The sequence below is a fragment of the Phoxinus phoxinus genome, assembly GCF_949152265.1.
Source record: "Phoxinus phoxinus genome assembly, chromosome: 16".
NCBI classification, from domain to species: Eukaryota; Metazoa; Chordata; class Actinopteri; order Cypriniformes; family Leuciscidae; genus Phoxinus; species Phoxinus phoxinus.
This window is the reverse complement of record NC_136891.1, coordinates 1545432-1562679: the sequence shown is the minus strand read 5'-3', so window position 1 is coordinate 1562679 and position 17248 is coordinate 1545432. Positions and strand designations below refer to the sequence as shown.

Sequence of the window (17248 nt, the reverse complement as noted above, 5' to 3'; positions counted from 1 at the left end):
GCTAAATCGTATATATTTTACAAGTTGCCAAATTCGTATTAATTCGTACACCTGACCCCGCCCCTAAACCTACCCATCACGTGGGTCACGTACACCTGACCCCGCCCCTAAACCTACCCATCACGTGGGTCACGTACACCTGACCCCGCCCCTAAACCTACCCATCACGTGGGTCACGTACACCTGACCCCGCCCCTAAACCTACCCATCACGTGGGTCACGTACACCTTACCCCGCCCCTAAACCTACCCATCACGTGGGTCACGTACACCTGACCCCGCCCCTAAACCTACCCATCACGTGGGTCACGTACACCTGACCCCGCCCCTAAACTTACCCATCACGTGGGTACGTACACCTGACCCCGCCCCTAAACCTACCCATCACGTGGGTCACGTACACCTGACCCCGCCCCTAAACTTACCCATCACGTGGGTCACGTACACCTGACCCCGCCCCTAAACCTACCCATCACGTGGGTCACGTACACCTGACCCCGCCCCTAAACCTTCCCATCACGTGGGTCACGTACACCTGACCCCGCCCCTAAACCTTCCCATCACGTGGGTCACGTACACCTGACCCCGCCCCTAAACCTTCCCATCACGTGGGTCACGTACACCTGACCCCGCCCCTAAACCTTCCCATCACGTGGGTTTAGACCAATCGTACGAGTAAGAACGTACGAATTAGCCACTTTTAATCCCTCGTACGAATGCGAATAGGTCGTGAGATAGCGTGAGGTTGTACCTGTGGTGTAGAGATGTATCTGAGGAACCGACGGGCTTCCTCCTGTAAACCGCGAGTCTCGGCGGCCCACGGCTCCAGGTCGATCTTCCAGCGGGGAATCTGCACGGATACACAGCAGTCTGGTGATGAGTGAAAACTGTGTATCTTATCTGAGATTCTGCAGCTCATAAATGTGTCCTGAATCCCACAGGAAGTGTAGCGTGAGTTAGAGCTGAGTTAGAGTCCGGGTCTGGATGCAGGTTAAAATGATGTTTACTGGCTCAAAAAACAGTAATTCACGGCGTGAGCGCAGAACACATGACGTAGAGCGCTCACGAACATTAGAACAAATGAACATTCAGACAATAATCCGTGCTGGTGAGAATGAACAGGTTAAATAACAGAAGTAATTAGATAACACGAGTCTAACTAGCAAGAACAAAAGAACTACAAAGACCGTGAACAGAACTACAAAAGGAACAATTTTCACAATAAAAGACATGACATCACTTACAGGAAGATTCATTAGTGAAGATCTGGAACTAGTTTATGACTGTCTGAGAGCTCAGGATTGTGTTTTGTTTTAATTATCATTTTTATACATATTTTGAATCAGCTTTTATTTTTTTATTTTCGAAATTTAGATTTTTTTGTGTGTCATTTTTATCAGTTTTCTGTTTTTCACGTGTCTGTTTGGCTTCAGATCATTTTTTTTGTTTCAGTTTTAGTTTTTGTAATTTTAGTATTTTAACTTAAACATGTATTTATTTATTTCAAGGTTTAATATCACCTAATATTTATATTTGATTTTATTTCAGCTTTATTTCAATCACCAATTTTTATTTTTGTAGTTTTAGTTAAAAATAACAACACTGGTCTTAAAACACTGTATAAAATATTGAACTAAACAGGTGAACTTTTATTATTTTTATAATTTTATTACTTTGATCTTTTTATTACTTTTGTGTAGATTTTTTTTTTTCATGTTTCCAGTGCGGGACTAACTTACAAAGAAACACTAATTTATTCATTCATTTGTTTGTTTATTTATTTAATATTTATTAATATTAATAGATTAATTAATTAAATTAATCACATCCACTATAAAAGTTTAGAAATAAAATATAGAAATAATTGTGTGTATGTGTATATATATATATATATATACAAACTTTTATGTTGGATGTGATTAATCAGTTTAACCGCACTATTAATAATTAATTGTCATGAACATATAATGTAATTATGTAATATAACTAAAACTAAAGTAAAATGTATAAACTATATAGACATTAAAGAACCTGGCTAATATAAATTACAAAAATACACAACAAAATGATCAAAACATTGTATGACAAAACAAAACTTGTATGTTAGATTAGATGTGATTAATTGCGATTAATCGATACACTCAGAGTACCCCCCCCCCCCTCTTGTAAAGATCCAAAGATATAATTGATAATAAGTTATTATAATTTAATAAGTTAATTTTGATCGTTATCCAACTAAAACCAAACCAGTTGTCTTGAGAATTTTGTCTCAGATTGATGATCAGTTTCCAATATCGCTTTCCACTTTCCTCAATGACATCATCATCATCCGCCAGGAAGTGATGTCGTTTTGGCGGGAAAACAGCAGCACAAACATCATCAGTAAGTATATCTGTTATCAATATTAGCACAGATCCGTGATGCTGGTGTGTCCCGCAGAAATGCGTGTGTGTTCCTCCAGCGTGTGTAACTCTATTTCTCCAGCTCTTTACTGTTATTTCTATTGGTTAGTTAGAGAAGTCCAGATCCACACACATCTGCATGTTCCCGTCCCTCTTACGGACGTCAAACAAACCCGAGTTCAGCATCAGGGCAACATCTGGGTTATTTCAGGAGAGAGTCACATCTTCATCATCTTCATCATCCTCTCAGGCGACTTCATAAACATATGCACACACGTGTCTACCGGGAGCCGTGCGATCCTAGGATTTTAAGATTTTACATTCTATTCATATTTTGAATATTTTGATTTTTAGTTAAAGTTTTTTAGTATTTTCATTTGTATTAGTTATGTTTGAAAAATATGTCTATATAGTTTTTATTAATTATTATTTTAGTTTTTAGTTATTGTAGTATATCAAGATGGAAATGGAAACAAGAAATGTTGCAACCATTTTATTTTATTTTATTTTATTTAACCTTTATTTCAAGCAGAGTTATTATAGTTTACTAAAACATATATTTTAAATAAATAAAGTTAACTGAAATTTAAAAAATAATTCATATTATTTTAGTTTCACTTTATGATGACCAAAACTGAAATACATTTTTTTTTTAACTATATAGACATATATTTTTTAAAAACTATTATAAAGGTCAAAAACATGCTAAATTAGTCAAACTAAAATGAAAACAGGAAATATTAAAAATAAAAACAGATTCAAAATATATATATATAAAACTATAATAGTATCTCAATTATACTAAAGTAACGCTGATTTTAATTAACGAAAATGTATTTTATGGTTTTAGTTTGTAACCCTGCTAAAATAAATCTAATAATTTTTATTTCACCCCTAATTTCTTATTTTAATTTAGTTTAACTTGATTTAAAAATAACTAAAACTAAAGTAAAAACCGAACTAGTATAAAAAAAACTTGCAAAAACTTTAGCTAAATCAAAAATAAATGAATATATATAAATATATTCATTTATTTTTTATTTAGGTAATGTTTTTGCAAGTTTTTTTATACTAGTTTGGTTTTTACTTTAGTTTTAGTTATTTTTTAAATCAAGTATACTGTATATATATATATATATAATTAGCGTCTCACTTTACTATAATACTGCTGAACAGAGGCTCTTGAAGGCCGACAGAGATCGAGTGGATTCATGAACGTGTTTCTTGGCCGGAGCTGGATCGGCTCAGTTTGCACATCTGGATTTAATCAGTTCCTGAAGCTTTCCTGCGCTGTGTCCTCGTGTTAGACACACACTCACTGGGAAACACACAAACACACTCACTGGGAAACACACAAACACACTCGCTGGGAAACACACAAACACACTCACTGGGAAACACACACACACACACTCGCTGGGAAACACACAAACACACTCACTGGGAAACACACAAACACACTCGCTGGGAAACACACAAACACACTCACTGGGAAACACACACACACACACTCGCTGGGAAACACACAAACACACTCACTGGGAAACACACAAACACACTCGCTGGGAAACACACAAACACACTCACTGGGAAACACACAAACACACTCACTGGGAAACACACAAACACACTCGCTGGGAAACACACAAACACACTCGCTGGGAAACACACACACACACTCACTGGGAAACACACAAACACACTCGCTGGGAAACACACAAACACACTCGCTGGGAAACACACAAACACACTCACTGGGAAACACACAAACACACTCACTGGGAAACACACAAACACACTCACTGGGAAACACACAAACACACTCACTGGGAAACACACAAACACACTCACTGGGAAACACACAAACACACTCGCTGGGAAACACACAAACACACTCACTGGGAAACACACAAACACACTCACTGGGAAACACACTCACTGGGAAACACACAAACACACTCGCTGGGAAACACACAAACACACTCACTGGGAAACACACACACACACTCACTGGGAAACACACACACACACTCACTGGGAAACACACAAACACACTCACTGGGAAACACACAAACACACTCGCTGGGAAACACACAAACACACTCACTGGGAAACACACAAACACACTCGCTGGGAAACACACAAACACACTCGCTGGGAAACACACAAACACACTCGCTGGGAAACACACAAACACACTCACTGGGAAACACACAAACACACTCACTGGGAAACACACAAACACACTCACTGGGAAACACACAAACACACTCGCTGGGAAACACACAAACACACTCGCTGGGAAACACACAAACACACTCGCTGGGAAACACACAAACACACTAACTGGGAAACACACAAACACACTCGCTGGGAAACACACAAACACACTCACTGGGAAACACACAAACACACTCGCTGGGAAACACACAAACACACTCGCTGGGAAACACACAAACACACTCACTGGGAAACACACAAACACACTCGCTGGGAAACACACAAACACACTCGCTGGGAAACACACAAACACACTCGCTGGGAAACACACAAACACACTCACTGGGAAACACACAAACACACTCGCTGGGAAACACACAGACACACTCACTGGGAAACACACAAACACACTCACTGGGAAACACACAAACACACTCGCTGGGAAACACACAAACACACTCGCTGGGAAACACACAAACACACTCACTGGGAAACACACAAACACACTCACTGGGAAACACACAAACACACTCACTGGGAAACACACAAACACACTCGCTGGGAAACACACAAACACACTCACTGGGAAACACACAAACACACTCGCTGGGAAACACACAAACACACTCACTGGGAAACACACAAACACACTCGCTGGGAAACACACAAACACACTCACTGGGAAACACACAAACACACTCGCTGGGAAACACACAAACACACTCGCTGGGAAACACACAAACACACTCACTGGGAAACACACAAACACACTCACTGGGAAACACACAAACACACTCGCTGGAAAACACACAAACACACTCACTGGGAAACACACACACACACACTCGCTGGGAAACACACAAACACACTCACTGGGAAACACACAAACACACTCACTGGGAAACACACAAACACACTCACTGGGAAACACACAAACACACTCACTGGGAAACACACAAACACACTCACTGGGAAACACACAAACACACTCGCTGGGAAACACACAAACACACTCGCTGGGAAACACACAAGCACACTCGCTGGGAAACACACAAACACACTCACTGGGAAACACACAAACACACTCGCTGGGAAACACACAAACACACTCGCTGGGAAACACACAAACACACTCACTGGGAAACACACAAACACACTCACTGGGAAACACACAAACACACTCGCTGGGAAACACACAAACACACTCGCTGGGAAACACACAAGCACACTCGCTGGGAAACACACAAACACACTCACTGGGAAACACACAAACACACTCGCTGGGAAACACACAAACACACTCGCTGAGAAACACACAAACACACTCACTGGGAAACACACAAACACACTCGCTGGGAAACACACAAACACACTCACTGGGAAACACACAAACACACTCGCTGGGAAACACACAAACACACTCGCTGGGAAACACACAAACACACTCGCTGGGAAACACACAAACACACTAACTGGGAAACACACAAACACACTCACTGGGAAACACACAAACACACTCACTGGGAAACACACAAACACACTCGCTGGGAAACACACAAACACACTCGCTGGGAAACACACACACACACTCACTGGGAAACACACAAACACACTCGCTGGGAAACACACAAACACACTCACTGGGAAACACACAAACACACTCGCTGGGAAACACACAAACACACTCACTGGGAAACACACAAACACACTCACTGGGAAACACACAAACACACTCGCTGGGAAACACACAAACACACTCGCTGGGAAACACACAAACACACTCACTGGGAAACACACAAACACACTCGCTGGGAAACACACAAACACACTCACTGGGAAACACACAAACACACTCGCTGGGAAACACACACACACACTCACTGGGAAACACACAAAACACACTCGCTGGGAAACACACAAACACACTCGCTGGGAAACACACAAAACACACTCGCTGGGAAACACACAAACACACTCACTGGGAAACACACAAACACACTCACTGGGAAACACACTCACTGGGAAACACACAAACACACTCACTGGGAAACACACAAACACACTAGCTGGGAAACACACAAACACACTCGCTGGGAAACACACAAACACACTCGCTGGGAAACACACAAACACACTCGCTGGGAAACACACAAACACACTCGCTGGGAAACACAAACACACTCGCTGGGAAACACACAAACACACTCACTGGGAAACACACAAACACACTCGCTGGGAAACACACAAACACACTCGCTGGGAAACACACAAACACACTCGCTGGGAAACACACAAACACACTCGCTGGGAAACACACAAACACACTCGCTGGGAAACACACAAACACACTCGCTGGGAAACACACAAACACACTCGCTGAGAAACACACACACACACTCGCTGAGAAACACACAAACACACTCACTGGGAAACACACAAACACACTCGCTGGGAAACACACAAACACACTCACTGGGAAACACACAAACACACTCACTGGGAAACACACAAACACACTCACTGGGAAACACACAAACACACTCACTGGGAAACACACACACACACTCACTGGGAAACACACAAACACACTCGCTGGGAAACACACACACACACTCACTGGGAAACACACAAACACACTCGCTGGGAAACACACAAACACACTCGCTGGGAAAGACACAAACACACTCGCTGGGAAACACACAAACACACTCGCTGGGAAACACACAAACACACTCGCTGGGAAACACACAAACACACTCGCTGGGAAACACACAAACACACTCACTGGGAAACACACAAACACACTCGCTGGGAAACACACAAACACACTCGCTGGGAAACACACAAACACACTCGCTGAGAAACACACAAACACACTCACTGGGAAACACACAAACACACTCGCTGGGAAACACACAAACACACTCGCTGGGAAACACACAAACACACTCGCTGGGAAACACACAAACACACTCGCTGGGAAACACACACACACACTCACTGGGAAACACACAAACACACTCGCTGAGAAACACACAAACACACTCGCTGGGAAACACACAAACACACTCGCTGAGAAACACACAAACACACTCGCTGGGAAACACACAAACACACTCGCTGAGAAACACACAAACACACTCACTGGGAAACACACAAACACACTCACTGGGAAACACACAAACACACTCGCTGGGAAACACACAAACACACTCGCTGGGAAACACACAAACACACTCACTGGGAAACACACAAACACACTCACTGGGAAACACACACACACACTCGCTGGGAAACACACAAACACACTCACTGGGAAACACACAAACACACTCACTGGGAAACACACTCGCTGAGAAACACACAAACACACTCACTGGGAAACACACAAACACACTCACTGGGAAACACACAAACACACTCACTGGGAAACACACAAACACACTCGCTGGGAAACACACTCGCTGAGAAACACACAAACACACTCACTGGGAAACACACAAACACACTCACTGGGAAACACACAAACACACTCACTGGGAAACACACAAACACACTTGCTGAGAAACACACAAACACACTCGCTGGGAAACACACAAGCACACTCGCTGGGAAACACACAAACACACTCACTGGGAAACACACAAACACACTCACTGGGAAACACACACACACACTCGCTGGGAAACACACAAACACACTCGCTGGGAAACACACACACACACTCGCTGGAAAACACACAAACACACTCGCTGGGAAACACACAAACACACTCGCTGGGAAACACACAAACACACTCGCTGGGAAACACACACACACACTCGCTGAGAAACACACAAACACACTCGCTGGGAAACACACAAACACACTCGCTGGGAAACACACACACACACTCACTGGGAAACACACACACACACTCGCTGGGAAACACACAAACACACTCACTGGGAAACACACACACACACTCGCTGGGAAACACACACACACACTCACTGGGAAACACACACACACACTCGCTGGGAAACACACAAACACACTCGCTGGGAAACACACAAACACACTCGCTGGGAAACACACAAACACACTCGCTGGGAAACACACAAACACACTCGCTGGGAAACACACACACACACTCGCTGGGAAACACACAAACACACTCGCTGGGAAACACACAAACACACTCGCTGGGAAACACACACACACACTCGCTGGGAAACACACAAACACACTCGCTGGGAAACACACAAACACACTCACTGGGAAACACACAAACACACTCGCTGGGAAACACACAAACACACTCACTGGGAAACACACAAACACACTCGCTGGGAAACACACAAACACACTCACTGGGAAACACACAAACACACTCACTGGGAAACACACAAACACACTCGCTGGGAAACACACAAACACACTCGCTGGGAAACACACACACACACTCACTGGGAAACACACAAACACACTCACTGGGAAACACACAAACACACTCGCTGGGAAACACACAAACACACTCGCTGGGAAACACACAAACACACTCACTGGGAAACACACAAACACACTCACTGGGAAACACACAAACACACTCACTGGGAAACACACAAACACACTCGCTGGGAAACACACAAACACACTCGCTGGGAAACACACAAACACACTCGCTGGGAAACACACAAACACACTAACTGGGAAACACACAAACACACTCACTGGGAAACACACAAACACACTCACTGGGAAACACACAAACACACTCGCTGGGAAACACACAAACACACTCGCTGGGAAACACACAAACACACTCACTGGGAAACACACAAACACACTCGCTGGGAAACACACAAACACACTCACTGGGAAACACACAAACACACTCGCTGGGAAACACACAAACACACTCACTGGGAAACACACAAAACACACTCGCTGGGAAACACACAAACACACTCGCTGGGAAACACACAAAACACACTCGCTGGGAAACACACAAACACACTCACTGGGAAACACACAAACACACTCACTGGGAAAAACACAAACACACTCACTGGGAAACACACAAACACACTCACTGGGAAACACACAAACACACTCGCTGGGAAACACACAAACACACTCGCTGGGAAACACACAAACACACTCGCTGGGAAACACACAAACACACTCGCTGGGAAACACACAAACACACTCGCTGGGAAACACACAAACACACTCGCTGGGAAACACAAACACACTCGCTGGGAAACACACAAATACACTCACTGGGAAACACACAAACACACTCGCTGGGAAACACACAAACACACTCACTGGGAAACACACAAACACACTCGCTGGGAAACACACAAACACACTCGCTGGGAAACACACAAACACACTCGCTGGGAAACACACAAACACACTCGCTGGGAAACACACAAACACACTCACTGGGAAACACACAAACACACTCGCTGGGAAACACACAAACACACTCGCTGAGAAACACACACACACACACTCACTGGGAAACACACAAACACACTCACTGGGAAACACACAAACACAATCGCTGGGAAACACACAAACACACTCACTGGGAAACACACAAACACACTCACTGGGAAACACACAAACACACTCACTGGGAAACACACAAACACACTCGCTGGGAAACACACACACACACTCACTGGGAAACACACAAACACACTCGCTGGGAAACACACACACACACTCACTGGGAAACACACAAACACACTCGCTGGGAAACACACAAACACACTCGCTGGGAAAGACACAAACACACTCACTGGGAAACACACAAACACACTCACTGGGAAACACACAAACACACTCACTGGGAAACACACAAACACACTCGCTGGGAAACACACACACACACTCGCTGGGAAACACACAAACACACTCACTGGGAAACACACAAACACACTCGCTGGGAAACACACACACACACTCACTGGGAAACACACAAACACACTCACTGGGAAACACACAAACACACTCACTGGGAAACACACAAACACACTCGCTGGGAAACACACAAACACACTCGCTGGGAAACACACAAGCACACTCGCTGGGAAACACACAAACACACTCACTGGGAAACACACAAACACACTCGCTGGGAAACACACAAACACACTCGCTGGGAAACACACAAACACACTCACTGGGAAACACACAAACACACTCACTGGGAAACACACAAACACACTCGCTGGGAAACACAAACACACTCGCTGGGAAACACACAAGCACACTCGCTGGGAAACACACAAACACACTCACTGGGAAACACACAAACACACTCGCTGGGAAACACACAAACACACTCGCTGAGAAACACACAAACACACTCACTGGGAAACACACAAACACACTCGCTGGGAAACACACAAACACACTCGCTGGGAAACACACAAACACACTCGCTGGGAAACACACAAACACACTCGCTGGGAAACACACAAACACACTCGCTGGGAAACACACAAACACACTCGCTGGGAAACACACAAACACACTCGCTGGGAAACACACAAACACACTCGCTGAGAAACACACAAACACACTCACTGGGAAACACACAAACACACTCACTGGGAAACACACAAACACACTCGCTGGGAAACACACAAACACACTCACTGGGAAACACACAAACACACTCACTGGGAAACACACAAACACACTCGCTGAGAAACACACAAACACACTCGCTGGGAAACACACAAACACACTCACTGGGAAACACACAAACACACTCACTGGGAAACACACAAACACACTCGCTGGGAAACACACAAACACACTCGCTGAGAAACACACAAACACACTCGCTGAGAAACACACAAACACACTCACTGGGAAACACACAAACACACTCACTGGGAAACACACAAACACACTCGCTGAGAAACACACAAACACACTCGCTGGGAAACACACAAACACACTCGCTGGGAAACACACAAACACACTCGCTGAGAAACACACAAACACACTCACTGGGAAACACACAAACACACTCACTGGGAAACACACAAACACACTCACTGGGAAACACACAAACACACTCGCTGAGAAACACACAAACACACTCGCTGGGAAACACACAAACACACTCACTGGGAAACACACAAACACACTCACTGGGAAACACACACACACACTCGCTGGGAAACACACAAACACACTCACTGGGAAACACACAAACACACTCACTGGGAAACACACAAACACACTCACTGGGAAACACACAAACACACTCGCTGGGAAACACACAAACACACTCACTGGGAAACACACAAACACACTCACTGGGAAACACACAAACACACTCACTGGGAAACACACAAACACACTCGCTGGGAAACACACACACACACTCACTGGGAAACACACAAACACACTCGCTGGGAAACACACACACACACACACTTTAAACACACAGATGTTGATGCTATCACAGTAGCGGCCCGTGCTCTCACATTTAAAAGGCAATTTGACCGAAAGCGAAAATACGGTCAATCCTAAAAGATACTTTTACACACTCGCTGAGAAACACACAAACACACTCACTGGGAAATACACAAACACACTCACTGGGAAACACACAAACACACTCGCTGAGAAACACACAAACACACTCGCTGGGAAACACACAAACACACTCGCTGGGAAACACACAAACACACTCGCTGAGAAACACACAAACACACTCACTGGGAAACACACAAACACACTCACTGGGAAACACACAAACACACTCACTGGGAAACACACAAACACACTCGCTGAGAAACACACAAACACACTCGCTGGGAAACACACAAACACACTCACTGGGAAACACACAAACACACTCACTGGGAAACACACACACACACTCGCTGGGAAACACTCACTGGGAAACACACAAACACACTCGCTGAGAAACACACAAACACACTCACTGGGAAACACACAAACACACTCGCTGGGAAACACACAAACACACTCACTGGGAAACACACAAACACACTCACTGGGAAACACACAAACACACTCACTGGGAAACACACAAACACACTCACTGGGAAACACACACACACACTCACTGGGAAACACACAAACACACTCGCTGGGAAACACACACACACACTCACTGGGAAACACACAAACACACTCACTGGGAAACACACAAACACACTCACTGGGAAACACACAAACACACTCACTGGGAAACACACAAACACACTCGCTGAGAAACACACAAACACACTCGCTGGGAAACACACAAACACACTCACTGGGAAACACACAAACACACTCACTGGGAAACACACAAACACACTCACTGGGAAACACACAAACACACTCACTGGGAAACACACAAACACACTCACTGGGAAACACACAAACACACTCGCTGAGAAACACACAAACACACTCGCTGGGAAACACACAAACACACTCACTGGGAAACACACAAACACACTCACTGGGAAACACACACACACACTCGCTGGGAAACACTCACTGGGAAACACACAAACACACTCGCTGAGAAACACACAAACACACTCGCTGGGAAACACACAAACACACTCACTGGGAAACACACAAACACACTCACTGGGAAACACACAAACACACTCGCTGAGAAACACACAAACACACTCGCTGGGAAACACACAAACACACTCACTGGGAAACACACAAACACACTCACTGGGAAACACACACACACACTCGCTGGGAAACACTCACTGGGAAACACACAAACACACTCGCTGGGAAACACACAAACACACTCGCTGGGAAACACACACACACACTCACTGGGAAACACACAAACACACTCACTGGGAAACACACAAACACACTCACTGGGAAACACACAAACACACTCACTGGGAAACACACAAACACACTCGCTGAGAAACACACAAACACACTCGCTGGGAAACACACAAACACACTCACTGGGAAACACACAAACACACTCACTGGGAAACACACAAACACACTCGCTGAGAAACACACAAACACACTCGCTGGGAAACACACAAACACACTCACTGGGAAACACACAAACACACTCACTGGGAAACACACACACACACTCGCTGGGAAACACTCACTGGGAAACACACAAACACACTCGCTGAGAAACACACAAACACACTCGCTGGGAAACACACAAACACACTCACTGGGAAACACACAAACACACTCACTGGGAAACACACAAACACACTCACTGGGAAACACACAAACACACTCGCTGGGAAACACACAAACACACTCACTGGGAAACACACAAACACACTCGCTGGGAAACACACAAACACACTCACTGGGAAACACACAAACACACTCGCTGGGAAACACACACACACACTCACTGGGAAACACACAAACACACTCACTGGGAAACACACACACACACACACTTTAAACACACAGATGTTGATGCTATCACAGTAGCGCCCCGTGCTCTCACATTCAAAAGGCAATTTGACCGAAAGCGAAAATACGGTCAATCCTAAAAGTGGCGTTTCCATTCTAATGATGCTTTCACACGAGAGTTTGACTCGGGTATATTCACAAAAAGAGCCGAGGTTCAGTTTCCCTGTAATGAGCTCATGATTGTAACATTATATCATGCATATTTCTATACGAGTCGGTTTAGTGCACTGAAGGGGATCTGTGTGTGTTAGACTCAGAGGTCAGAGGTCAGGCTCTGCATCTCTCTCTCTCTCTGAGTGTGAAGGTCTTCAGTAGAGCATGAATACGCTTCTGTGTGCGAGTCTTTCTGACACGCACCGTCAGCAACAGGAGAACTGAGAGCAGAAGCGCGTGAATATCAATCTGTGCATCTCAATGTCATATTTCATTGCTATTTGTGAGTAAAAACCCTGATGAACATTCAATAACTCAAACTTAAGGGATTTAACTATTTTTTTTTTTTTTTTTTTTTATAATTATTTCATTGAATTGTTTTAATATAGTGCCACTCCTAGTTAATGTAAATAAAAAGTATTGTTATTTTGATTAATGAATTTAATTACTTATATATTTTTTATTTAATTATTTAAATACAGTGCCACTCCTAGTTTATGAAAATAAAAAGTATAGTTATTGTATTTGAATTAATTTAATAATTTAAAATTGCTTTATTTAATACTCTTAATATAATGTCACTCCTAGTTTATGTAGGCTACTGTACATAAAAAGTATAATTATTTGTTTCTAATTAATTTAATTATAATTGTTTTAATTATTTTAATATAGTGCCACTCCTAGTTTATTTAAGAAAAAAAAAGAAGTTTCATTTAATCATTTAAAATTGCTTTATTTAATACTGTTAATACTCCTAGTTCATGTACATAACAATTATTATTATTTTATTTGAATTAAATTAATTATTTATAATTGCTTTACTAAATTATTTTAATATAGTGCCACTCCTAGTTTATGTAAAAAAAAAAAAAAAAGTTGAATTTAATTATTTGTAATTGTTTTAATTATTGCCATCACTAATCTGAGTTTCCTCACCCGTCGGCGATGCTCCGGCGTGGACGCAGCCTCTGTTGCCATGGTGACGGGCCGTTCCCGGAGTCGACCCGGCGGCGCCAGACTCGAGCGCTGGAGCTGCACGTAGACGCGAGCGCAGACACACAGCAGAGACAGCAGGAGACCCGCGCGCAGCAGCGAACACCGGTTCATCCTCGCGGCTCACTCCATCCCTCCGGCTCCACACACACGGAGTCTGCACTGGGTTATTCATGCACACAACACACTGCTTTATCATATTACATATCATGACATGGAATTATTCTTGAGGTTCACTTATAATTAGTGCTGGCAATGATTAATGGCATCCAAAATAAAAGTTTGTGTTTACATAATATATGTGTGTATAATACACTTGCATATATATTTTTACGAAAAATTTGTTATTTATATTAAATATTTATATTTATATCTCATATAAATTGTATAAATATAGGCTACATGCAGGTGAAACTGGAAAAATGAGAATATGGTGCAAAAGTTAATATAAATCAGTAATTCAACTTAAAAGGTGAAACTAATATATTATATAGACTCATTACATGCAAAGTGAGATATTTCAAGCCTTTATTTGTTATAATTTTGAAACTTACAGCTTATGAAAAATTAGAATATTGTGAAAAGGTTTTCATAAGCTGTAATCCATAATCATCAAAATTATAACAAATAAAGGCTTGATATATCTCACTTTGCATGTAATGAGTCTATATAATATATTAGCTTCACGTTTTAAGTTGAATTACGATATTACATTTTTTTCGCATTTCACCTGTACATGCAAATATTACTTAAATATATACATGCATATTTGTGTATTTATATATATATATATATAAAATATAAAATTATATAAAATAATTATACACAGTACACACACACACACACATATATTATGTAAACACAAACTTTTATTTTGGATTCGATTAATTGCGATGTCCGTTGTCCAGCACTACTTATAATGTTAATAAAATGTTTTTTGCGCAAAACATACGATTATTTTCAACTGTCGTTCTGAGCCTCTGTCAAAAATGATCCGTTATTAATGCGCTGCTCCTTTAAGGCTTGTCAGTATATACGCCACTGTTATGATTGGATAATGTCGCTGCATAGGAAACTCACAAGTAAGAGTTTTGAAAACATTATCCATATAAAAAAATCAGTGTATCAGCGTCAGTGATTATAATGGCTTCTGTTTGTGACTGAACACAGTGGGCGGGGCCTATAATGGCAATGGGCGGGGCCTATGACGCGATTATGTATAACTATTGGTCGATGTCTTGCTCTGGAGGCGGGCATATGCAAATGTCTTGCCCGTGTGACATCACAGATCAGACAATATCAAAACAAGCTGTTTTTGATCTCTTATATGTCAAAAGATCGAGGCAAATATGATTTCTCATGTCATGATGACCTCTTTAACATAGCGACAAAGAGCACGGAGTACACTCAAAAATGTCAACTTTTGGCATTAACTGTTGCATGATGTGCAAGTGTGTTTATCAGAATCAGAGTCTAAACCGTATTTCATTTTTCATAATTTGAATCTACACAGATTCGTTTATTTGATATGAATCATCTAATATTTTGATTCGATTCCATCAAGATCCCAAAAAATTAAGTTAAAGTACATTTTGTACAATCTATCATTCTCTGGATTTACAAAAAAAGACATTAATATGTTGAATATATTGTAAAAAATATATATATTGTGACACACACACACCATTAATATGTATAACAGTACTGTGATATAAAACTAAATGGAAACACTTTGCAAAAAGGTTTCATTAGTTAAAATCAGTTAAGTTAACATAAACTAAAATACTTCCAAAGCATTTATTAATCTTGGTTAATATTATTGCATCTGTTAATATTAGACTATTTAAGGAGGCACGATAACACGAACTATATGAAGTAGCGTTAGTTAATAGATCGCGCTCACCTCTCTTCTCTTCCTGATCTCCTGATCTTCATGTCAGAGTGTGTTCGTCTCAGAGTCCAGTGTTGGAGAACATCTTCTTCTTCTTCTTCTTCTGCGAGTGTGTGTGTGTGTGTGTG

The 17248-nt window shown here is 42.5% G+C and overlaps 1 protein-coding gene across 2 annotated transcripts in view; it reads right to left on the bottom strand.

The window, feature by feature from the left end:
* mettl24 (methyltransferase like 24) overlaps positions 1–17248 on the bottom strand; it is a 27128-nt gene extending 9880 nt beyond the window's left edge. Inside the window, exons 1-3 of one of the 2 annotated variants that reach the window (XM_079584469.1) lie at positions 17133–17248; positions 15173–15391; positions 751–849 (exon numbers count right to left, since the gene is read on the bottom strand). In XM_079584469.1, coding sequence (XP_079440595.1) covers positions 751–849; positions 15173–15343 — 270 coding nt within the window. In that variant the 5' untranslated portion in view covers positions 15344–15391; positions 17133–17248. The remainder of the gene's footprint in view (positions 1–750; positions 850–15172; positions 15392–17132) is intronic. The other variant, XM_079584470.1, reaches the window with a different exon arrangement.